The 24,553-nt window shown below is 35.8% G+C and overlaps 1 protein-coding gene across 3 annotated transcripts; it reads left to right on the top strand.

Annotated features, from left to right (window-relative positions):
• The first annotated feature begins 4,145 nt into the window (after nucleotides 1-4,145).
• LOC104092326 (uncharacterized) lies at nucleotides 4,146-21,662 on the top strand. Of its 3 annotated transcripts, none has more exons than XM_009597902.4 (21): nucleotides 4,146-4,432; nucleotides 4,817-5,086; nucleotides 9,122-9,178; nucleotides 10,644-10,671; nucleotides 10,765-10,887; nucleotides 12,445-12,556; nucleotides 12,946-12,983; nucleotides 13,086-13,139; nucleotides 13,353-13,421; nucleotides 13,637-13,753; nucleotides 13,889-13,957; nucleotides 16,373-16,452; nucleotides 17,006-17,134; nucleotides 17,204-17,297; nucleotides 18,078-18,182; nucleotides 18,281-18,448; nucleotides 18,862-18,989; nucleotides 19,077-19,215; nucleotides 20,484-20,608; nucleotides 20,713-20,886; nucleotides 21,248-21,662. In XM_009597902.4, the coding sequence occupies exons 2-21, from the start codon at nucleotides 4,992-4,994 to the stop codon at nucleotides 21,282-21,284; spliced, it is 1,941 nt and encodes a 646-aa protein (XP_009596197.1). In that variant the 5' UTR covers nucleotides 4,146-4,432; nucleotides 4,817-4,991; the 3' UTR covers nucleotides 21,285-21,662. The 3 variants fall into 3 exon arrangements, with proteins under 3 accessions (XP_009596197.1, XP_009596196.1, XP_018625050.1); XM_009597901.4 differs by having other exon boundaries at nucleotides 17,204-17,477; XM_018769534.3 differs by having other exon boundaries at nucleotides 4,149-4,432; nucleotides 9,090-9,178; nucleotides 17,204-17,477.
• Nucleotides 21,663-24,553: the final 2,891 nt, after the last annotated feature.

The raw sequence follows: 24,553 nt of genomic DNA, 5'->3' as shown, positions 1-24,553 counted from the left end.
TTTTTCCTGTTGGCGTCCCTTTCTCTGAAATGATTCTTGGCTCGATCGCTAAGGAACTCTCGAAGGTGGCCCTCATTGAATAGACGGGCTACCTCCTCCCTTAATTGCTTGCAATCCTCGGTCTTGTGACCATGCATGCCGTGATACTGGCATATCAAATTTGGGTTTCTTTGGGAAGGATCAGTTTGTATGGATCTGGGCCACCTAGTATCTCTGATCTTTTCGATTGCCGATACAATGCATCGATGCTAAAGTTATATTCCGATAACTGAGGTACCTATGTGGGATCAACATACTTCTCAAAACCACTTTTGCTCATAAGTCCCCGAGAATTCTATCCTCGATCACTTCTTCGATCGTTTCGGGCGGAATTGCGTCCTGAACCATTGTTCCTTCGATCTGTGGTATATGGTTGATATCGGTCTCTATTCGACCTTGGCTCCATATCGATGTCCCTCTGGTTTTTAAGTGCTGACCTTCTTGGATGTACTGAACTGGAAGGGGCTCCTAATTGGTCGTCCTCAACCCTGATCTTCGATTGATATCGATCATGCACATCTGCCCAAGTTACAACTGGATACTTGATTAAATTTTATTTCAACTGACGTGATGCTATCGAACTCCGCTCGTTCAACCCTTGGGTGAAAGCTTGAACGGCCCAATCATCTGTAACCAGTGGCAACTCCATGCGTTCCATTTGAAATCGGGACTCGAACTCCATCAATATTTCATTATCCCTTTGTTTTACCTTGAAAAGGTCCGATTTCCTCGTTGCGACCTTTATGGCCCCGACATGTGCCTTTACGAAATAATCTGCTAACATGGCAAATGAGTCGATAAAATTTGATGGCAGGTTGTGATACCAAATCATTACTCCCTTCAAAAGGGTCTCTCCAATTTTTTTCAACAGCATAGATTCGATATCATCATCTTCTAAACCGTTACCCTTGATGGCGCATGTATATGAAGTAACATGCTCGTTGGGATCGGTAGTCCCATTATATCGGGGTATGTCTGGCATACGAAACTTCTTTGGAATAGGCTTCAAAGCCATACTTGGAGGAAACGGCTTTTGTACAAACTTCTTCGAATCCATCCCTTTCAATATTGGCGGTGCCCCCGATATCTGATCAACTCAAGAGTTGTATGTCTCCACGTTTTTATCGTTGGCTTCGATTTTCTTCTCTCGTGATTCAATTCTTTTGGTGATCTCCTCGAGCATTTTCATTACCGCATGATCAGTCCCCGATTCGTTACCATTCGACCTTTCCGGTACTGGCTCGGGACAACGAGTAATTTTTGGCTCGACCTTATTCGGAGCTCTATGATGATTTTGTAACTGAGCAATAATGGCTTGATGAGCCTGGAGTATATCGAATATCACTTGGAGACTGACTCATTCGTCTCCTTTGCCATGTGTTCCTCTCCTCTGCTATGTGTTCCTTGGCCACTAGATCGACCTTCTCTGCGTACACTCCCATCGAGTTTTACGCCTAGGTCCGTGTTTAGAGCAGCGTGCGAACTGACATCGACTGGGTTGGCAACCGGTGCTCCCCTGAGATTAGCCTGTGGCACCTCGATTCCTGGAGCAATCATATTTTCGTTTTCATCGTGGAATCCGAGGCCATTATCACCGTGTGTGGATGCATTTTGTGAGTTCGACATGTTTTAACCTGAAAGCAAAGATACTTGACAAGAACAAGCGTAAGATAATGTATTTTACCAGAATCAGTACTGAACAATCACTATTATCCTTAGCCCCACGGTGGGCGCCAAACTTTTTACCCTAAAAATTGAGTAACAATTAAGCTTATATTATGGTTTTAAGGATATGTGATTTAAACTAGTACCAATTGATAAACAACGAATTAAATAGATAAATTGGACAATAAAATAAATCGAACCGGACTGCAAACAACGCCTCGACCTCGATTCGAGATAGTCTCGAGGTTAGTTAATAAGAACAGTAGAGGATGGAACAAACAACGATGAACCGTAAGTAAAACAAAGAAGGCAGCTTGTGTGTATATTCTTATTAATGAAAAAAAAATATTCCCCCCTTTACGAGTGAATATGATCCCTCTTTATATAACAGAGGAATCCTAAATAAGGTACAACTCTAATAACGGAATTAGATCCCATGATTGGCACAAATAACCGCTTTGATTTTATCTGTTTCGAAATTTCCGCCGTGATCTTCGATCGGTTACTGATATCTCACCATTCCGTTATTACGCCTTACTCGAAGTTAGTCATGCTTGATCTCGATTGTTGTTGGCCTCGATCTCAATGAACACTTCGATCTCCAGGCTTGATGTTCCATCTTCGAGCTCGAGCCCGATCTATTATGAGGTTACCCTCGAGGTAATTCCCCGCCAAAGAAATCGGGTATGCCCGATTTCGATCGTATACAGTAACATACATGATTTTAAGATAAGAGTCATGGATTATCTATTAGTATGTAGATTTGGAGAAGACATTTAATTTTTATCACAAAATTAAAGGGGGAAAAATAAACAACTGTGTATTATAGAAATAATCTAAAATCAATTAGTGTGAAAAATATATTCTTTATTTTCTCTGGATCTCTACAAGGGCCGTAATCATATCAAGTAACATGCATCTTCCATGTATACAAATAGGTTAAGACTTTGTCATACATACAAACAAAATTTATATATTTGTGCCGTTGCACCGTTTAATTTATCACTTGCATTTTTACTTTAAGATTAAGAAAGTATTAGCAAAAAAAAAAAAAAAATTAAGAAAGAACTCCTAGGCATAAATTTAGTTGCAATAATCTATTCATTTAGGTAGATAATTTTCGCAGATTTTTAGCAAAAAGTATTTGATTGATAAATTAGAGGAGCTCTATGTTTTTTTCTCTTTATGCAAGGAGATCAGATTCTTTAAGAAGTGTTAGAGCCAAACCTATTCTTAATCAATCTTAACATACTTAACTAGAACTAATATCCTTTTCAAATTACCAAACGAGATGTCTAATCAGATTTCAAGTTGTTGATGTAGGCTCAATTTTTTTATTTATTTTCAAGTGTTATAATTACTCCATGGCAGTCATGTAGTTGCTATTTATGTCTTTCACATGTCAATGTATTTAATAACCTATTAATTTAGGTAGATTCTTTCTCATATTTTATCAAAAGAAGTACTTAATTGATTAATTAGAGGAGTTTCCCCCCCTTTCTCTTTAAGTATGGAGATAAGAATTCAAAAAAGTATTAGAGCCAATCTCATTCTTAATACCACGTTACAGTAAATATGATTGTACAAAGAGTTACTTATTATTATATAATTAAATTTATATGCTGTCATTGTGCAGAAATCAAACTCTACGTTAAACGTAAAGGCAAATGGTCTACTTAATTTTGTAAACACATTGGAGGTCTTGATAGTTTTCAAATCCAAAGGAGAGGCACTTGTAATAAAGGGTTAAAAAAAAATCTAACTTGACCAATTTTATTTAGGATCCGTTTTGCCATAAATTTTGCCAAATGTTTTTCAATTTTTTTTGGCAAATATATGTTTGTTCACAAAATTTATCTATATTTTGGTAAATTCCCAAAACTCAAATCCCAAAACCAGCTCACACAAAATATTATTATTATATTTTTTAAAAAATTACCCCAAACTTTTGTATTTTATAAAAGAACCCAAAATTTATTATTTTATAATAATGCTGTTTTATCTTCTCGGTCATCTGATAGTGTATTATGTAGTTCATTATAAAAATAATAATTTTGTACCAAATTTATTTATGTTCAGCACTATGGTTTGTGATAATGATAATGAATGTCATTGATGAAGATACTGTTGGGTATTTGTGATAGTTTTTAGAACTTATGGGTATACGTCATGTTTCATGTTTTTTTTTTTAAAAAAAAGTGAAATATGTTTTGAAAACTTATGTCCAAACACATTTTTATCTTCAAACCAAACTTCGCTTAAATAAAATTTTTCAAAACAAATTTAAAAATTTATGGCCAAACGCTAGCTTAATAAAACATCATAATTAAATTTTAATCAGAAAAAGAAAAAAAAAGAAAAAATTACCATGGCCAACTGGAAAAAGGGCAGAACTCAGAAGCAACAAATCTCATTTCTCGATGGCAAATGCCAAATAGAGTCCAGCTAGCTAGTCCGAACGAATAAGAACAATCCGGTTGGTTTAAAACCCGGTTTGCGAAAGCCGGTCCACGCAAATCATTTTCCCCCAATAAATGAATTACAGAAAACGAAACAACATTCCTTCTTCTCTCGATCCCTTGTAGCCAGCCCCGCTCTGTACATATGCCAAAGCAGAAAACAGAAACAAGTCTTCGTTTAAGGGATAAAGACGAGATCTACGGATTCTCCTGCTAATTTTTGTATTTACTGATGTAAATACTCATCCATCGACTAATTTGCATTCAAGGTTTGTTACTTGTTAGTTCATATTCATATTCGGTGAAAAAGAGGAAAAATTAAGCACTTTTTATTAATTTTTATTATTTTTTGTTTCTTCCTTGTAATAACAGTTTCGTTTTTCAATACTCCGTTTGGCGCCGTCTCGCTGTCGATTTATTTTGTCAAAACGTAGAATTTGCTGAACTGTCATTATTATCGTCTTCCACTTTACCTAACGAGTCCTCTCCTTATATATTTTGTGTTCCTTAGTTTCCTGCATTTTGATTTCAGTTTTATTTATTACTGTCAGATCTCAAATTTTGCTTTATTTTACCTATTTATGTGTTTGATAATGTGAATCTTAAAATTTTTGTCGTTATTGGTTAATTCCAGCACTTAATATTTTTGCCAGATTGGTTTCCCGTACCACGATTGAGTTTAAGTGACCACATTTTATGAATTTGTTGAATATTTGCAATGCGGAGTTGACCGAGAAGTGCGAGCTAGGGGATGTGGAGTGGTTGTATTATACTGGCTTTCACTTCATCTACTGAGAGTGCGAAGGAAAAAAGTAGTTGTATATAAAAATGGCTGATGCTGCTGCTCTTATTGAAGCCTCAGGATCCAGATTTAGTGATCTTGAGCTCATCGGAAGAGGCTCGTTTGGTGACGTCTATAAAGGGTAAAGATCAAAATATTTTATTTTGTTAATGTGTTTCCATCTTGCTTTTGTTACTAGGTGTTATCAATCAATCAGTTACACTTCAATTTTGAACTAGTTCAGGTAAATTATAGAATCTTCCACGTCCACGATACTCTATTAGGTCCGATTTCATACTATTAATTACTTTGCCTTTTAAGCAAAATTAGGGGTTCTCTAAAAGTAATATTCTCTTAATCATACCCTCATCACTACATTGACATATAAGTCTCTAACCAGACTAAAATGGTTCTCAGCAAGCACTTAATTTGATATGCATGTAATAATAACAGCTAAACTTTAATTGTAACTAGTTGATATTGCGTATTTGAATCCTTTATTTTTTTTTATTTTTTTTTGATAATGGTAACATGAACCCTTTATTTCCGTTGTGCTTTGCTTTTGCTAAATCTGCATTAATCCTAAGAGATAATAGGACCTCTTAAACAACTTCCATTATGAAACCAACCGAAAGCAGCCTTTCCTAAAAAGCGCTTGGGCGCTCTACGTACGATGTAGACGTGATTTTAGGTCTACATTGTCCCGTTTTAGCACCTTAATCATATTATACTGTTGCACGTACGTCCCATTGCATTAGAATTCCGCTTCGAACATGGACAAACCATCTCATGCGACATTCTCTCAGCATATCTTCTATGTGCTACTTGCACCCTCTGTCGAAATGTGTCAAAGTTGGTTTGAGAAGGAAAATATTTTAGAATGGTTAAATTTAAGATTGTTTAATGGGCTTGAAATCTAAGCCTGTGAAATATGTGTATGAATAGTATTATTTGTAGAACAGTGTCAAAGATATCTTGATGCTTACAAAAGTAGAACACGTGTCATAAGATTGGGAGGGGGTATCCACAAGTATGTCTAGCACTCTAGATAGTCTTTTTTTTTTTTTGGTTGATGAAGAGCACTCTAGATAGTCTTTCTCGCAAGTGAATGATTTAAGTGATTATGAACAACTTGATATGTCATGTTGTAGGATTTTGCAAGTTATATTCAGTTTTTAGTCAGACAAGGTATGTTCAACTTTTAGGTTCTTTTGATAGGTCGAGATGATATCTATATTAGGAGACCAAGGATTTTGATGTATGATGATTGTAATATTGAGGAATTGCGATTTGAAGTTTATAGGAGATCATAACATATGGATTCTTGTGCTGGATTTCTTAATTTGTCTTTGATTCCAGCTTAGGAGAACGGAAGTGGACTTGGCATTGAATTTATCGACAAGATTGTCTTTGTCCTATGTGTATCAAAGCAATTCACTAATTACTTATAGAAAATATTTCAAGTAATGGTTTATACCTTCTTATGAAACTAAAGTGTATTCACTTGGAATATAAAAGCTGAGCTTCGCCAAGAAATACATCTGGGAGTTAAAGGGGTCAATTACAGAATTACTAAATCAGAGCGTGATAACATTTGCTTGGAATGGAGTATATATTAGGTTTAGGCCTTATAAAATTTTATTCTTTTGAGGTATATAGAAATTAGCTAGATGTAGAGAAAATTTCCCTTAATTGTAAATAGTCGCATGGAGGCTAATTACTTGTTTAAAAAAAAATAGAGAAAGGTAGCACAAAGGTTAATTTGAAGTCTAATTGGCTTACAAGATGTCCACCAACAACCTTTTTTGTTTTTTTTTTTGGGGGGGGGGGGGGGGAGGTGTAAAGCGTATTAGTCAATCAAGCTCTCCACCGTAAATACAATGGCATGCCTTGCCTAGTATGGCTCCTATCCAGCATCTGAGCACCACGTTATTTGCATCCCTTGCCTAGTATGGCCCCTATTCAGCATTTGCATACCACCTTAGTTGCCTGTTTCCATGGCTTTTCTAAATTACATCACTATAGCCCTAAGCTTTTAAATGCTCTTTTATCAATAATCTGCTATCAATGATATAGATTTTGTTTCGTTGAACTTGTTGCCATTTGTTCCGATGCAACTGGTTATTTTTCTTTCTTCACTTTTTTCTTGAGTTATTTTACTCCTTACCTGCTTGTCACCCCTTCATCTCATACACATACTTAACCTATCTAAGAAAAAATTTCAATAATAGAAATGGGAACTATATTATAAAGTATGTTCTTCTCCAGTTCTGAATCGACATATGAAATCTCTAGTTAAAATTCAAGATTGTAATCTTGAAACATAAAGCTATAAATTTAATGAATTCATACAGTTGAGTCCAACTCACTTGCAATTGAGGCATAAGTCGCAACAGTTGTAAAATCTAATACTGATATCTGGTCTATATTTATAACAACAGCAACAAACCTAGTATAATTCCACAAGTAGGGTATGGGAAGGATAGTGTGTACATAGACCTTATCCCTACCTTGTGGAGATAGAGACTATAGAGGTTGTTTCTGGCTCAGGAAAAGCATAATCACATCATAGTTGAAAAGAAATACAGTAACGGGGAAGCCATGGAAAAAAAAAACAGTAACAAGAAGCAGTAACAACTAACAATAACATGATAATAAGATAACCGAAGCAAAAGAGACAACATATAACAATAGAGATCTAAGTGTAAGAAAATCCACGAAAAATAATGATACTACAGGTATGACTGGTCTGTATTTATCTGAATGCCATATTAAAGTGTTTTCTTTATGCAGCTCTTTCTTCTTGGTGAGACTCGAGTTCTAGATACCAGCAATTTAGCATTTCACATCTGGAGATTTTAAGTAAGCTAATTCCTCGGTAACCAAAAGAGGGAAATTTAACCTACTGCCAGAAAATCTATCGATCAGGAAAATGCTCAAAAAGTCAATTATTTTGCATTTTTTTTCTCGCAAATAGCACTGTAGAATTAGTACTGAACGATTTTTAATTTTTGACTGAAAAACAAGGGAAGGATGGGATTGGGAGTAGTAACGGAAAAGGGTCGTTATTCGCTTCTTTCCTACCATGTTTGTTAAAACTGAGATTAAAAAGGATAAACTTTCCAGTAAGTCATGTATCTTGTTTACCCACGTGAATAAATTGCTAGGCCAGGATTTGGGCTCTGTTAAGCTGCTGCTTCCTTTGTTTATGGAAATGTATATTAGATGTGATATGCGGTCTAGATGCACTTTCTTTTACGTTTAACCTCAGTGGACGCTGGTGACAGCATTCATTTGATCTAATTTTTACAAACTGATAAAGTTTGTTTAGTGCATCTATAGAATCTAATTCTATATTTTCGGTAAGGATATCTCTAACAGCTCAAGGGACTTTAATGCCATTCTATTTGATAATGAACTTGAATGCTATTCTCTATTAGATGGATAAGGAAAATCCACCTATTGATTTTTTTTTTGTATAGAGTAATAAATTTCATTAAAGAAGAGCAAAGAACATGTCCGTATACAAGGAGTATACCAAAAAGTAGAAAACCTTACAAAAGGACATGGTTTTCGACGAATAACACCCAATCTTCTATACAAATAGGAACCTCACGGGTGCACGAAGAATAGATAAGGGAAAAGAGGATACTCCTCAAGTGTACAAGATCTTTCTCTACTCTATCAAAAGCTCTCCTATTTCTCTCACTCCAAACAACCCACATAAGTGCTAGAGGAGCAACATCCCATGCCCTGCTTCTCCTCTTCAAAATCCTCCTGTTGATAGTAAAGATTGGAATGCTAATCAAGGTTAACCGCCGATCATAAATGAATCGTTTTTCAACCAAGGGGCTCGTTTTCTGTTCTGCAAGTTCCTAACTTTATCCAATACTTTATTCTTTAACTATGGTAACAATGAATAAGTGTAATAGGTCGTCTTTGTCTAGTCTGGATTTACAAATTTATTAAGAGATATACAATAGTATGATAATAGCGATAAACACTTCTTAATATATGAGAAACCTATGTATTGACTAAGTGAAAGCTATTCTAGCAAGGAAAGGTATAAGTTTTTCTTTGTTATTTCCTCCAGCTTGACCTTAAATTTTTTGTCTTGAAATGTCATCATGTTAATAAGTCAGTAGTATGTCTGGTTTTTATTTTTCTTGATTTGCAGGTTTGACAAGGAACTCAACAAAGAGGTTGCAATCAAGGTTATTGATCTAGAAGAATCGTGAGTATATTGCCTTGGCTACTTTTCTTGGAGTTTGAAGTTATGTCCTCCATGTGTTTTTTAGCAGGAGCCACTGCTGATTTACTCTCCTTTCCCGTGGAGGGAGAGTAGATTGGCAGCTTACATGAAAGCGGCATGTCATATTTTACTTTTGAACTGAATATTTTCTATATCATCTCGGCAGTGCAACTTTTTTCATCTACTTTTAAGTTATATTTCTATTGTGTGAATAATCAGTTGAGGATACAGAAATGAGACTAGACTCCCTTGGAAGAACTCCGTTTAGTTTGATAAACTATAAGCTCTATCATTCTTTGTCAATTTCACCATGTAGGTTGGCAAATAGATTACTATAGTACAATCGATACAGGAGAAAATATATATTTATTAAATGGTTAGAACTGATATCAGGCACAACCAGTGCAAACTATAACTAGTGGTTTCTGATTTGGCTTCTTGCTGTTCTAATATGATGATCTTCAGGCCTCTACAAATCTTTATCTAGCTAGTTTAAGAGAAAGATGAGTTGAAAGCTTTCTTTTTTCATATGTTTGTTACGGAAGAGTGTGTCTGTGACTCTGTTCTTTGATCTACTTGATTAGAGCTTGAATAGATTAGTCTTTGTGGCAGATAGACTGACCAACTAAGCTTTAGTCACTTTCTTAATTCACTTCATATATTTTTTTTTGATCAGGTAAAGGTATCTAATATGCTTCATATTTGAACTGTGCCTTAGCAAAACATTTAAAGATTGTACTGGAAGTCCATGAATTCCTTCAAGTTTCTTTTGGTAGTTGAAGCACACTTAACATTTTGGTAATTGGTGTAGGGCTATAAATTTCCAGATTTTCCGATTTATCAACACTGAGACATCTATGCAATAACTTTGCCATTCATGTAACCTTTGATAAAAAAACTAATGTTCATAATTGGTTCTAGTTACATCAGTGTTGTCAAAAGGCAAAAAGCTCTAATACGTCTATTGGGGCTTTAAGCACAAAGCGCACTTAAAGTGTGGGCTTTATTAAAAAAAGGCGCAATGAAGGAAAAAATAAAAATAAAAATGTAATTCAAGAACAAAGTAACAAATTCATTCATAATATTTTCCTTTACAGCTAATACACTTATTTTCTGATTATATTTGCTGTTGTGCCGCTTGATTCACGATAAAACTCACAGGCAATGAGGAGCATGTCTTAATGCCTTGCCTTACACTGAAGCGCAGTTTAAGCGAGGCGAAGCGCGAGCTTCAGGGATTAAGCACGCCTTAAATGAGCCTTTGACAACACTGAGTTACACAAAGCAGTCTAATAATTTTTTGGATAACTTTATTGGCTGGTTGGAGAAACTGTTGTTTCATACAAGGAAATTACTTCATTGTTTATTTCTCCCGAAGTCTCTGTCCTAGTTATACTTGGTTACAGTTTAGTTTATCCTAAATTGCCTTTTTATTGTTGTCATTCAGGGAGGATGAAGTTGAGGATATCCAAAAGGTATATCAGACATTTTTGATTGACTTACATTATTCTTTGGTGATTATATTAGATCATTAACTGAGCAGGGTTTTTATTGGATGACTTTTTCAGGAAATTGCAGTTTTATCACAATGTCGATCTCCCTATATTACGGAGTACTATGGGTCATACCTGCACCAAACTAAGCTATGGATAATAATGGAATACATGGCTGGTGGCTCAGTTGCTGATCTAGTAAGTGGCAAAATCTAAGATAATGCCAGCCTCTCCACCCTGACTATAGAATTTCCTGGACATGAAGTGAATATTCATCATAAAATAATGGGATTAACTTTGACTTTGGGGAGGTGGGTTCTCCTGTATTGAAATGTTGTATTTTATAATTATAACACTACATTTGCGCTTGTGATGGCGAAAGAGGTCCAAAAATCTTGAAGTTTGTTTCTACTTTCCATTGTGCTATAAAACACAAGTAGCTCTAGTTTTTTTGCTGGGCATGATGAGGTGAGAGGAAAACAATGATATGAGATAGTGTAAGGTTATCTTTTACTTATCCCAGAAATAAAAGAGATAGTTCTATGGTTTCTCTCATTCCCGTCTGCATATACCACAATGGAGCTTTCCTGACTTGATCTGACTTTCGTTTGAAGTGTTTGAATCTTATTCTACTTACTGAAGGAAAATCTATTTCACTATAGTAAAGCTTATAAATGAAATACATAGCAATTATTGAAACTCAAGGCAAATCCTGCGGTGACTGGTGGGGATGAACTTAAAATGCTTTTTACATGCAGTCACCATATTTGGGACTTATTTAACTTAAGGGATAGAATAATGGCCTCAAAACCTAAAAGATATCTTGATGATCAATTGAATGGAATTCTAATGTGGAACTTATTAAGTTGAGGGATAAGAATACTGGCCTCAAAACCTTAAAGATGTCTTAATGACTAATTGAATGGAAATTGAATGTCTTTGTAGTATGGTATAACACCCTTTTCAACTAACTCTATGACTCTTAGCAATATCTAGCTTTTGCCAGGCTCTGGCTGCTCACTGCTAAACATTTTTTATCTTAGGGATCATCTGTGCCATGGTGTCAAATGTAAAGCTTGACTTCAAAATCAGGCTTGGCCAAATTTGTTGAGTTAGTTTATGATACTGCCACTACTATTTTGTTTATTTAACTTATACCTCCTCTGAGTTGTGTTACTTTTATTATTTGAATTGCCAGAACTTAAGTGAACATAACCAAATGTCAGCCACTCAGCTTTGTTTGAGTTATACCTGTGCTACATACTTTTTCTTGTTGGCGGGTTTTGAGATAAATAATGATTGCTTTTCAAAAAGGGGAGAACCCATGTACCAGGAGTATAGAGAATATCCAGATACAGTGACATTCCTGGCTAAGTTCATCTAATGATATATACAAACACAAGGATAGTTGGTGCTCCATAAAAAAGTTTGCAGAATTCTCTGAATCTGGAATTTTGCTTACTCCAAATTCTTTTTTGTTCGGGTCTCTTCAAATTTTCGACAAGCAAAGTAACTTGCCCGTAGCTAATCATTTCATAGTACTGGTACAGCATAGTGCAGTTATCTTTTTTGTTATTCAGGTTTAAATATCTGTTGGTGTTCTACACCTGCGGCCACAATGTTACATTACAGGCCACCTGTTATAGGTGTGCTAGTTTTGCTTCACTAAGACAAAATGGTCCACCAGAAGCGACATGTCAGTCATCTATTCAATGAACTTTTCTCTGGATACTAACAAGGATTTTGTTTCTGCAGATTCAACCAAATCAGCCATTGGATGAAATGTCTATTGCATGCATTTTACGTGATTTGCTTCATGCGGTTGAATACCTCCACTCTGAAGGCAAAATTCATCGCGATATCAAAGGTTCATTGTATTCTTTTGTAGCTAAATATTGATAGCCTGCCAGATATCTAGATTGGTATTGTCCATGGGCCATTTGTACCTTTACTTTTTATCTTTTCAGTTTAATTTGCTAAAATGTTGGCCATAGCTTAGATTTTGAATTATGGGTGGATCAAACTTGATAATCAGTTCTTGCCTTGAGGTTGCCACGTTTTGGAATTAGATGCTTCTTGGTATTAAACTGCAGCAGCTAAGAAGATCTTTTTTTAATAAATCGTTAATACTTTGGAAGTTCTCTTAATTTGTTAATTGCTTCTTCCATTAGTTGCTAGCTAAACTTGTTTTCAGTTTGAGGCCCACTACCCCTATTTCGTTATGGAAATGACATAGGTTTCTCGATTTTTTTGCAGCGGCTAATATCTTGCTCTCAGAAAATGGTGATGTGAAGGTATAATAACTCATGTTTGATATTATATCTTAGAGGATGGTAACAATGTGGTGTTACTATCGTGTGAGCTTGTTTATTGTTTTCTGATCTACCCTTCAACAGGTAGCAGATTTTGGCGTTTCTGCACAGCTGACAAGGACGATCTCTAGGAGAAAGGTACAATTTGCTATACTCTGCGGAATTTTGTTTTGATGACTAGATTCTTTTGCTCAATCACATTGCTGAATGGCTATTATTATAATTTCTTGTTGACTAGTTATAGAGGTCTTTGGGTTACATGTCACAGTTTTGCTGGAAGTTGCATTGGGTTTTGTTGGTTAGAAGTAAGGTCAAGTCGCTAAAGCTTCCTAATGTAATTAATATTTGCAGACATTTGTAGGAACACCATTCTGGATGGCACCTGAAGTAATTCAGAACTCAGAAGGATACAATGAGAAGGTATCTCTGGAACTGCAGCAATATATGGAGTCCATTTTCGTTCTTCTTATTGGTCCTTTCTTCCTTTTTCCGCTTCCTCCTCCTCGTGTAGCTCTTAGTCTTAATCCTTTCTATTGCTGATTGAAATGATTCCTGAAACTCCTATATCTGTTCTCCTCTGTATACCCTTGCTTAAGGTTTGGGTCAAACACCTAAGGTGTTTTTCTTCTGTACAGGCCGATATTTGGTCACTTGGTATAACTGCAATTGAGATGGCCAAAGGGGAACCCCCACTTGCTGATCTGCACCCCATGAGAGTACTTTTTATCATACCTCGAGAAAATCCTCCCCAGGTTATACTTTTTCCAGTTCTATGTTTTAGATTTTTGTTTTTGTTTATCCACTTCTGATTTATAAGTGCTCTTATCTCATGATACACTTTTGTTCTTCAAAAGGTAGCAACTAATGCGTTTTCTGTTATTCTGCAGCTAGAGGAACACTTTTCTCGTCCTCTCAAGGAATTCGTGTCCTTGTGTTTGAAGAAGAGTCCTACTGAGGTAGGTTTCATCTTTTTTGCTGCCAAGCCCCCTGTTTCTCTCTCTCTCTCTCTCTCTCTCTCAACGTCTCTGATTCTGCTTTGTGCTTGACTATTATCATACTTCCATGCGCCTATAATTATTCATTCTTTCATGCAAAGAAAAGAGTTGGAGTTCCATTGTGTAAGTAGAAGTTGTCCACAGGGGGTTAGCTTTTGAAGAACCAGGGCTTCAATATATAACATAGACTATATGAATCTTCATTGATCGTGTTAGCTTCATTAATGGTTCATCTTTAGACCAATATTGTACAAAAAATAATAATAGAACAAATAAAAAGTTCTAGAAGTTCTCTATATTTTTTTTATTAGGTAAATAATTTTATTAATGTGGGAAAAACTCCTATGTTACGAGCCGTATACCAAAAACTAGAGAGCCTACGTGATAATACGGTTAGGTAGACACTATATTTCTTACTGACATATAAATTTCTAACATGACTAAAAGACTTCTAGTAAACATATTACATGACTAAAACATATTTCTAACTACTCCCTCTGTCCCACTTTATATGTCATACTTTCCGTTTTATTTGTCCCAAAAAGAATATCATACTTTCTTATTTAGAAGCAATTTAACTTTAAACTTCCCATTTGACCCTTAGTGAGAGGATTTATCACAAATTTCTATGGTTTGTTTTAGACTACAAGTTTCAAAAGTCTTACTTTCACTGGTCAAGCACCGCCACATAAATCGGGACAGAGCCTTTATAGATCTTTCTCTTCCATTATCCCCTATTTTTCGTTGGGTCTGCATGGACTCCAAGAGATTGAGATAGCTTCCTTCTATGTTCTTTTATGTCTACCTCGTGTTCTTTAACACCTTCACTCTTCATTTCAGCCATCCTATTTTGATTCTTTTTCTTCATCTGTCATACCATTCTCCTTGAAAATCAAGCATAGATTTATGATTTTTTTTGGCATTTGGGCACCATAATCCCAACTAATCTCACCTCAATTTCACTCTTAGGATGACTAAACTTGCAATGCATATACTCAATCTTCATGTGCTAAAACCTTTACTCTTCAGACTTTAGAGTGCTTCTCCACTGTTCAAGCTTTTGGTTGACATAGATGCTGGCTTCGTCAATTAACACAATTTGTTAGCAAATGGCAAGTGGCAACACCATGTGTTAATTAGCTCGTCCATAACTAGGGCAACCAAAGTACGAGATCAATGCATACCCTAGTGTACAGTCATAGTTATTGAAACTTCGTAGTATCTACTATTCTCACACTAGTGATGACTCCTTCACACATATCCTTTATGACATCTATATATTTAATATGAATCTCTTTCTTTTTTTCTTTCTTCTCTAATACCCACCAAAGGATATTCCTTGGTACTCTATTATATGCTTTATCTAGGTCAATAAACACCATGTGTAGATCTTTTTTCAACTCGCGATAAATTTATCAATCTTTTTACCAACAATACATCCTGTGTTGTGGATCTACAAATCTAAAATGCTTCTCAGCTACTCTTGTAATGTCCCCAAGTCCACACTATATCACTTTTTGCCATAGTTTTATCGTATGTCTCATTAGTTGGATGCATGATAGTTCGCACAACTTGAAATATCTCCTTTGTTCTTACATATTGGAATCAAGGTATTCTTTCTCAATTGTCGGAAACCCTACCACTTCTTATTATAGCATTAAGTAAATTGATAAGCCATCCTACTCAACGTCTCCAAGACATTTTTAAACCTCGATGTACAAAAGTATGACATTTGGAATAAGTTGATAAAAGTGGTGTGGACAGCCTAGGACGACTCGATGTCAGCTGTAGTTTGCTGTTTAAATAATTTATTCTCCATTATTAGTGCTTTACTAGGAGAATGAGCCATTGCAGAAATGTTAAAGCACTTCAAGATGTGTTCATGATGGTCTATCTAATAAAGGTGCGTGCCTATATGGCTATATATCTAGATGCATAGATAAAGTTACCAACTCACTTGACACATTCTTATGAGTCACTTCAGCCTTATAGTCTAAGAAGGAAAAAAATTTGTGTATGAATCAATGTGTTTTAATAATCATTAGTGTTTGTAGTTTGAACATTTTATAACTGGTAATTATTACAAGCACCTCAAAATTTGGGCCCTGGTGTAAGCCAATTTAAGACTCTTCGTAGCCAACAGAAAGAGTAGAAGCATGATCCTCTATAGATGATCTACTTTTTTTGACCTCTGCCTTTATTCATCTTCTATCTTCTCTACAAACACTGAACTTATCAGGAAAAAAAATCTGCTCAACAATGGTTTCCCTGATATTTAGTTATCCAACTCTTATTTAGTTGGGTGATGTATCTGTAATTTCTGGACATGATTATGCTTAGGTTGTTTCTCTTATTCTATACTTCTATTGATCCTAGAGGCCAAGTGCAAAGGAACTACTGAAGCATCGTTTCATAAGGAATGCAAGAAAAAGCCCCAGACTTTTAGAGAGAATCAGGTGCATCCCATTTTCCTGACATCTTGTGCACTTACACCTATTCTTTGCATGTTTGCTTTGGTAAAAGGAATTGAAGGCATCATATTTTGCCTTAGTATCATTTGATTCAATGGTACTTGATGAATTAGTTATATTTCCACTTTTCCAAAATAATATCTACTTCTAAGGTGGTACGTTTTATCTCATGTGGAAAAATTATTTGGGTCCCACTTTTATTTTCACGAGATGTCTTTAAGACCAGAAAAGCAGAAAGAAACTTATGGTCCTACATGTTTCCCTCCGTTTAACATTAAAATATTCTTTGTTCAAGTTTTCTTTCTTAACAATTGTTTCAGAGTCAAGTGCATAAAATTCAATTTGGGACAAGAGGGAGTAAATGATATATATCCTGTTAAAAAAGGGACTGAATGATATATTGGTTTTTACCATTTTTGGACAAGTTATCGCTTCTGAATCTTATTAATGGTGTAGAATTTAAGGATTGTTTGCTTAATGATACAGGGTCAACCAATGTGTATTCTTTTCAAAAGTTGTTACGTGTGTTTTCTTGTAGGGAGCGCCCCAAGTTTGAAATAAAGGATGATATTGATTCCCCTAGGAATGGCCTGAAACCTGTAGGGGAAGCATCAGGCACCGTTAAGGTGACAAGAGATACGGGTACTGAAGACACTGTTAAAGTCAGGTTAGTGAAACCTCTTGATGTGCTTTATTGTTACCTGTGGTGATTCTTTGCTGAGTGTTACCTTTACAGTGGCCAGGGGAAGACCCTAAAAACTGCTGGATGGGACTTCAGCATTGGAGGATCATCTAGTACTGGAACTGTCCGAAGTGTGAAACCACCACAGGTTAGAGATAGGAAACCAGAAGTTCCATTGAATCAACCTGCTTCAAGAAAAAATCTGGACAGTGGTAACAATTGGTCCTCTGCTTCTGGAACTATTCTTTATAACTCATCTGAGGGTTTCAGCCAAAAAGACGATGGAGATGCAAACAACAATGAGAAAAGAGATTATTCTCGTGAAGATGTATTGCTTTGTTCTCTATAAGTGTGTGTATTTTTCTATATGCATGCATATACTTACATTTGTGTCTTACTTCGTATCCTTTTGGTGAAATTTAGAAGCTTGTATGAAGGAGTAAACTTGATTACAGATCCAAGTTGCAGGAGAATGTATGTACACATCAGACATCATGGTTTCCCGAAAATAAAGTAATTGATGTCTGCGATGTGGCAGTATTTTAGGATTTTACTGTCAGGAAGATCTTATTAGGTGGTTTTATAGCACTCTTCATGCAATAAAATGTTGTGACACACTTGAACCAAAAGTTGGATGATTCTGTCATCTACAACAAGTTTTAGTGTATTGTCCAATGAAATAGTTAACATTAAATGCATCAAGTTTGTGCAAATTCTTCCCACGGCTGAGAGAAATCTCTACTTAAGCTTACAGATCTCCCAAAAGAAAAAATAAAAAAAAAATAGAAAGAAAGTGAAGAGCTTGTTTGTTCTTGATACTTTAAGTTTCAGATGTATTGATGAACTATTTAGTTACATTGCCCTGTACATTTTTATATTTTTCTGCTAGAATCTTATTGTGACCCTGTTTCTAATCTGCAATTTACAGGAGGAATTATCAGTGAGTGGTACTGGAACAGTGGTTGTGAGATCTCCAAGAGGATCTCCTAGAGGATTTCAGTCCTCCTCTTTGTTCAGCGACCAGAGTTCCCCGGTATTCGTCAGCTTTTCTACCAAAATTTCTTAACAGCCATATGCTAAAAACTTTTTGGTGTATTTGCCATTAACTACTACTGTCAATTCACTTTGCAGTCCAGTAGCACACTTGCTTCTTTCGAGGATGCTTCTTCCAGTGGCACTGTAGTTTATCGTGGACGTCATGATGACCCAGATTCTCCTCGAACGCCAAAATCTAGGTTAGGAATTCAAGAGAGATCTTCAAGTGCATCACTTGAAGATAGTACAACAAACCTTGCCGAGGTATCTATCTTCAGAATTCTCCCAACTAAGAAGCTGGTTTCCATTTATGGGAAATTCTTGTCTGAATTAATGAAATCCGTGGGTTGATTTTTGTAATACTAGACTTTGAACTTGGTATAGGACGGCCATAAGGATAATAAAAGTTGAAAGGTGTTATAAATTTTTTATCAAGGAAGTGTTATCTGAAAAAATGTTATTCAAAGAAGACTTTGATCTCTCTCAGTAGTACATCTTTAATTCTTGAATCTTGATAGCGATTGTTTATTTGTTAGGCTGTGATTTCTTCTTATGTTTAACAAACTGGAATTTTCTTTCACTCAGTGATTCTGATATATTACTCTAATTACGTTTAAGTCTCTCCAATATGACATCTCTCGGTGGTTTGTAAGGCTTATTAGATGTGAACTTTTTAGGCCAAGGCTGCCATGATAGCAGGACCAAAGAAAGGAAATGTTAGAGACAGATCGAAATTGGGCAAGGTCCAACGTGATGGGTTAGAAAATAAAACAGAACAATCAACAACGAGCTCTGATTCTTCTAGGTACATGAGTTTTTGAAGCTGAAAGATAGTCTGAAGTTGGCTTATCCTAGTTTCATCATTTTCCCTGAAGCACCATAACTTTTCCAGGCACTCTCGCGACTATCTTGATGCGCAGAAGGTGTTTTCAAGATCGCGCCATGCAAGTGATGAAGAAGATGGTGCGAGAACATATGCTGCACCTTCATCTGCCACCTTATCTGTTCTCCTCATTCCTTCACTAAAAGAGGTAAGACTTGAGCTTTAAGTCAACTTAGATATCTTAAAGGTGATTTTTTATGGGAGTCGTGATAGATGAACCTGAGGTCTGTTGAGCTGTGCTTGTTTAGATTGCGATACATTCTTATCTGTGTGCATGCAAGAATATGTGCTGCTGATCTTTTTTCCATCAGAAACATTTGATGCAGGCCTGATTTCTAGCAGCTGCAGGGGCTTTAACAGTGTATATTTGGGGCTGAAAGGGTTCAAAATTTTTGAGGTGAAGGAGTTTTGCATAGGATAATGGCATTCAATTGCATTAAACTGAAAGGGGCTGAAGAAAGATAGGAAAATAGAGGCTGGAAAATGGTGGCAAAAATTCTGAAATTCAAGTTTAAGTAACCATAAGAATCAATCCTTGGTGGTTTAGGATTACCATTAGGAAATCTGTAATTGCTGATATTTCATAATTGAGAGCACTATGATGGCACTTGTAGACCTCAATGAACTCATCTCCACAAGAAATATAGATGAACTAGGAATCAAATACTGGTATTATATAAAGTCAGATTATTAACTCCAATCTAGATAAATGCGTCGTTTTTAATTCTATCAGACTCAAAAATCAAAAGCCTAGCACAATTGCTTTTCTGAAAATTTGATATACCATTTGTCTTTTGGCATGGCTGCATGTAGTGTATGAGTTGTAATTGCATATAACTCAAATGTTGTACCGGCTCAGCACCTGGTGCTTAATAATTTACTTATGAATAAAGTTCATAATTTGCGTATAAGTCTTCTGATTACAAATGTGGTAACTGGTCCAGATTTTTCTGGCATATCAATCAAAATATGGCAGATGCTAGCGAGTGTGGCTGCACTCACTTTCATCGGCTCGAACCATATCTATTTATATTTATACTGATTTGCACCCAGCATAATAGAATACAGATGCAGTGGTCTTTGTACTTGCTGACTCAAAATTCTGGATCCGCCTCTGATATATAAATATGTTTTGCAGACTGTAGAAATAGTTTGTGGCATTGCATCATCTTACTTTCATTTGAAGCATTACAAATTACTGTATTGTGACTAATTATCAGCAAGAATGCTGTACATTCATAGTTCGGCAAATCCTCTTGACCGTGAGCATGATGAATTCAGTTGATATGGATCTTTTTGTGTCCTGGGGAGGGGTGGCAACTTGTCGGGGGTGGGGGTGGGGTGGGGGTGGGGTGGGCGGTTTCATATGGAGTTTTGGATGTCCTTGCTCACCTTTTCATCTACTTTGGTGTCTAGGCTGCTACTAGTGAATCAGATGGTTCACTCATGCAGGCGATGGTTGGCTCTTTCTTGGATATGGAGCGCATGAAGCCTGGTTCTTGCGATCTGTTCATGACTAGGTTGCTCCAGCGACTGGCAAGGTTATTAGTTATTCCACACTTTTATGCTTCCCTTGAAATATTAACATAAAATGTACTCCATTTGTTTATAATTTAGTTTTCTCAAGAGTAGAAACTCTTTGCAGCTCAAAGGAGTCATCTTTGAAAGATCTGCAAGACCTTGCTGCTCGCATCTTTGCAAAGGGAAAGATTGAAACAGAGAGTACAAGTACCGGGGTTGATAGCAAGAAAAAACAGCAGAGTAAAGAGCTTAATTCAAATGCGAATTTGAGTCCACTGGCAAGGTTCTTGCTTTCAAGGTTTGTCTAAAATGTCAGCAAATATTAAGTTCTTGCAGTGCTGTGAAAAAATTACTATGAATATGAAGCACCAAATAAGTTCCTCATCTAGACATTCCTATTTTAAAATGCAAGATGAGAGACTGGGTATTAGAACTAATATCTATTCTTCCTCTGTTTCATGACTATTTTGAGCATCTCTTGCCTAATGCTGATTCTGATTTTTCATTAAGTGATGTCACAGTATTAGATGGATAATTATTACGTGTTATATATCAAGAAATATGAACTACATAATGCATGTATCTATCTTCTGACTCTGGGCACCTTGAAGCATTGACTGGTCATGTCTTCCTAAACAAGTTTGACCTTTCAATTTCAGATGGCAAGGACATGCTTCTCGAGATCAAAATGCTTAAACATTGAGGTTAGATTATTGTTTCAAAATTTTGCATTTTAATGTTGCTTGTTCTCGAATTATTTTAGATTCTGTGTACATATCATTTTGAGGACATCTGTAATTTCTGTCCTCTGATTCATTTTGATGGGTTATTGAAGAAGTTTTTCTGCTGTCGCTTTGCAATTTGTAATTTAAAGCTCTATATTCTGTTAGAATTTGTCGTTTTTATTGGGCGTTTTTGTTGCTCAATGTAATAGTCACAGGCTTCTAAATTTTAGTGCTAACCGGTGTTTCGACTTCCGGAAGTTGTAAAGGAAAGGACATTTTGACATATTGTTAACTCGATTACTCCTTCCTGCTTGATACGTATACTAAATAACATTTCTTTCTTTATTCATCTTCATTTTGCTCCTAAACTTAATTTGTCTGGAATTCAGATATTTACTTTGGGAAGATATTTATGCAACTGAATGCAGCATTCGTGGGTTTTTGCCGTGCAAGCTTTGCAGGGAAAGGTAATTTTGCTGTGTAAAAGAGGGGGAAAAGGAGAAAAAAGTTAAAATGGGAAAGAGAATAATGACGTTAGATGGCTGAAAAGCATCTAGCAACCTTGAGAAGTAAACGTTAATGTTAAAAACCTTTTGCGCCAGGAATATGGATTCGGACGAGTGTATCCACTGACCATTGACCAAGATTAGGTGGTGCTATATCGGCTGAGCTGGATGAAATGTGGTGAGATGCACGCATATAAAGCGAGTGAAAATAATGAGTTTGATTTAAAAAAGATTAAAATAAAAATATAAAAAAAAGTTAAAAATAATTGGTTTTGTGAAGTTTCCCATCCCCTTCCTCGTACTCTTCCCCCACCTTTGCTAATTCCCTCGTATTCTTTTTCACCACTATACTCTTCTGCCCCTACCCTCGCGTCTTTCTGTACTATTCAGTCTCAAGATTCAATCAAGAGCAACTGTTAGAAGAAGCAACAACAGGGAGATTTCTTGCTTTTATTTCGAACTCCTCGCAGATCCATTGCTTCGATACCGTAGAAGAGTTGTGTTTCACCTCCGATTCTTACTTCTATTTTGTTTGTAAAAAAAGAAAACATAATCGGAAGGTAAATTAGTAAACAACAACTAATTGACCAGCGATTTAGGACTGTGGCTGAGATTTAGTGGAGATATGAAAAGGTGGAGACCCAAATAAACATGAATTTTCTCTTGTTTAAATAATTTTTTATCATTAAGATGCTCAAGATTATCTGGGTCTTCTTATTAATACAATATCCTGAAATCATAATCAACATGATCGATGTATCCACTGAATGAGTAGGAATTACATTGTTCCGAAGTGTGTATATGTTTTTTTTTTGGAATAGTGGGGGCGCAATTAGTAAAATTTTTTGGAATGGTTTTTATTATTAGTGAGCTTTTGATAAATGATTTTTGGATGTATTTGGGACAATACAAACTAGAGACATTTTGGGATTGTGAAGGTGGATTAATGGAGGAAAAGGTCCGTTTGGAGTGGAGAAGGGACGAGTAGATAGCGGAGAAAATATGGAGTAAAAAAGAAAATTGAATATTAGAATTTTTGAAATAAAGTGATAAATGATGATATGACATAAATAATTGGAGCTGGACACTGACATGTCATCCACATCGTATGTTTGAAGAGCACGCAAGGTTAGAGGAGTTTAAATGAGTTGTTTTGAATGGGTTGAGGTGTCCGAATGAAATTTTATGAAGTACGAAAATCGGAATATCAAAACGGGACAAGTAGAGGTGTCTATTAGGCCATTCTGCTTCTTTTCAAAAAAAACTTTTCTTAGTGAATGAAAGATAGAAGCTACAACCGAAATCAATCAAAAGACGTTAGTCTTCTCTATAAAAAGTGAAGCCGGAAAGATAGATCTCAAAACCGAACCCAAAAAAAAAATAGAGAACTTTTTTTTATCTGAACATGATATTTTAAAAGTTGCGAAAGTTGAATAAACTATATTGTTAATAGGATTTAACTAATAAATCGAAGCATTTTAGCCGGGAGTTGCACAACAAAATTTTGTGAGTTGCGATGTCGATAGCCTAGTAATGTCTGATGCTTCATGGTCCAACTATAGATGAAGTTCTAAACCCTTTTATTACAATTGTATACTTGACCGGTAAAGACATCACCACTGTGCACTCATAGCCGCTTCAATATTTTGCTGCAAACATTAACATGTCAAATAGAATGGCAAAATACATAAGTTGCCACCTGACCTATGGACCAAATCCCCCTTACACGTTTTCTATGGACAATAATATATTACACACAATCTTTCTAAAGTGTATCTAGTACACACCTTTTTTGACCAGGTCCCGTAAAAAATTTACCCGTGTAATTCACGCATTTGACTTTAGCTATTTGACAATTATTAAACTTGACCCACTTATTTTTAGCCCTTTATATTTATGAACCAACCCGACCCTACCCGTCCCATCCGGTAAAAAGGGTTAAAACTAAATTACCCCAAATAAACTCTCATTTCGCGATACATCTCAAAGGTGCTCTGGTGAAGGCGATTCCGGCGACTATCTCAAGCACGACTTTCATCTTGTATGGGAGGTGGATTAATGCAATTTTAGGTTAGTAATTTTCTTCCCCTTGCATTACCTGTTTGTTTTAGCAGTGGGTGGGTTGAACCTAGTTTTTTTTTGAAATTTCTTCTATTTGCTTTAGGGTTTTTGGACTTTTTAAAAGGAGAATCTTCTGTCATTGTCGATATTACTGTGAAGTTGTCATGTTGTTGCCTTTACAGAGAGTTTTTTATAAAGAGATTTGCTTTGTGTTTGTAAACCGTGTGTAAAGTTAGGGTTTATGTGATTGTTGTAATACCATTACTTTGAACAATGTGATATGCTCTTGTCTTTGTCTTTATTTTGTATTTCTTTATTTTCAGTTGTTGCATGTGGCCGTGGATTTATTTGTCCCCTTGTTTGTTTGCAGAAAAATATCTTTTAAATTGATTACACTCAAGTGGTACAACGATGGGGTCTTAGTTCTTGGTAACTTTGCTCGTTATGGTGGTGGTGGTGGTGGTGGGTAGTCAAACATTGACTTTAGATGTAGATGTAGATTTTCTGTCTTTTATTGAACTGATGAACTACACTAAGTTAATGTAATTTAAAAATGTGGCTGAGCTGTATATTTATTCAATGGATATGATAAATAAATTGGTAAATATTCTCATAGATAAGGATATGTTAGACATTTGTAATGAATTGAAATATGGGGATACCTTAGATATTT

The sequence above is a fragment of the Nicotiana tomentosiformis genome, chromosome 7 (genome assembly GCF_000390325.3).
Source record: "Nicotiana tomentosiformis chromosome 7, ASM39032v3, whole genome shotgun sequence".
Classification (NCBI taxonomy): Eukaryota; Viridiplantae; Streptophyta; class Magnoliopsida; order Solanales; family Solanaceae; genus Nicotiana; species Nicotiana tomentosiformis.
This window is presented reverse-complemented; position numbering and strand designations above follow the sequence as displayed.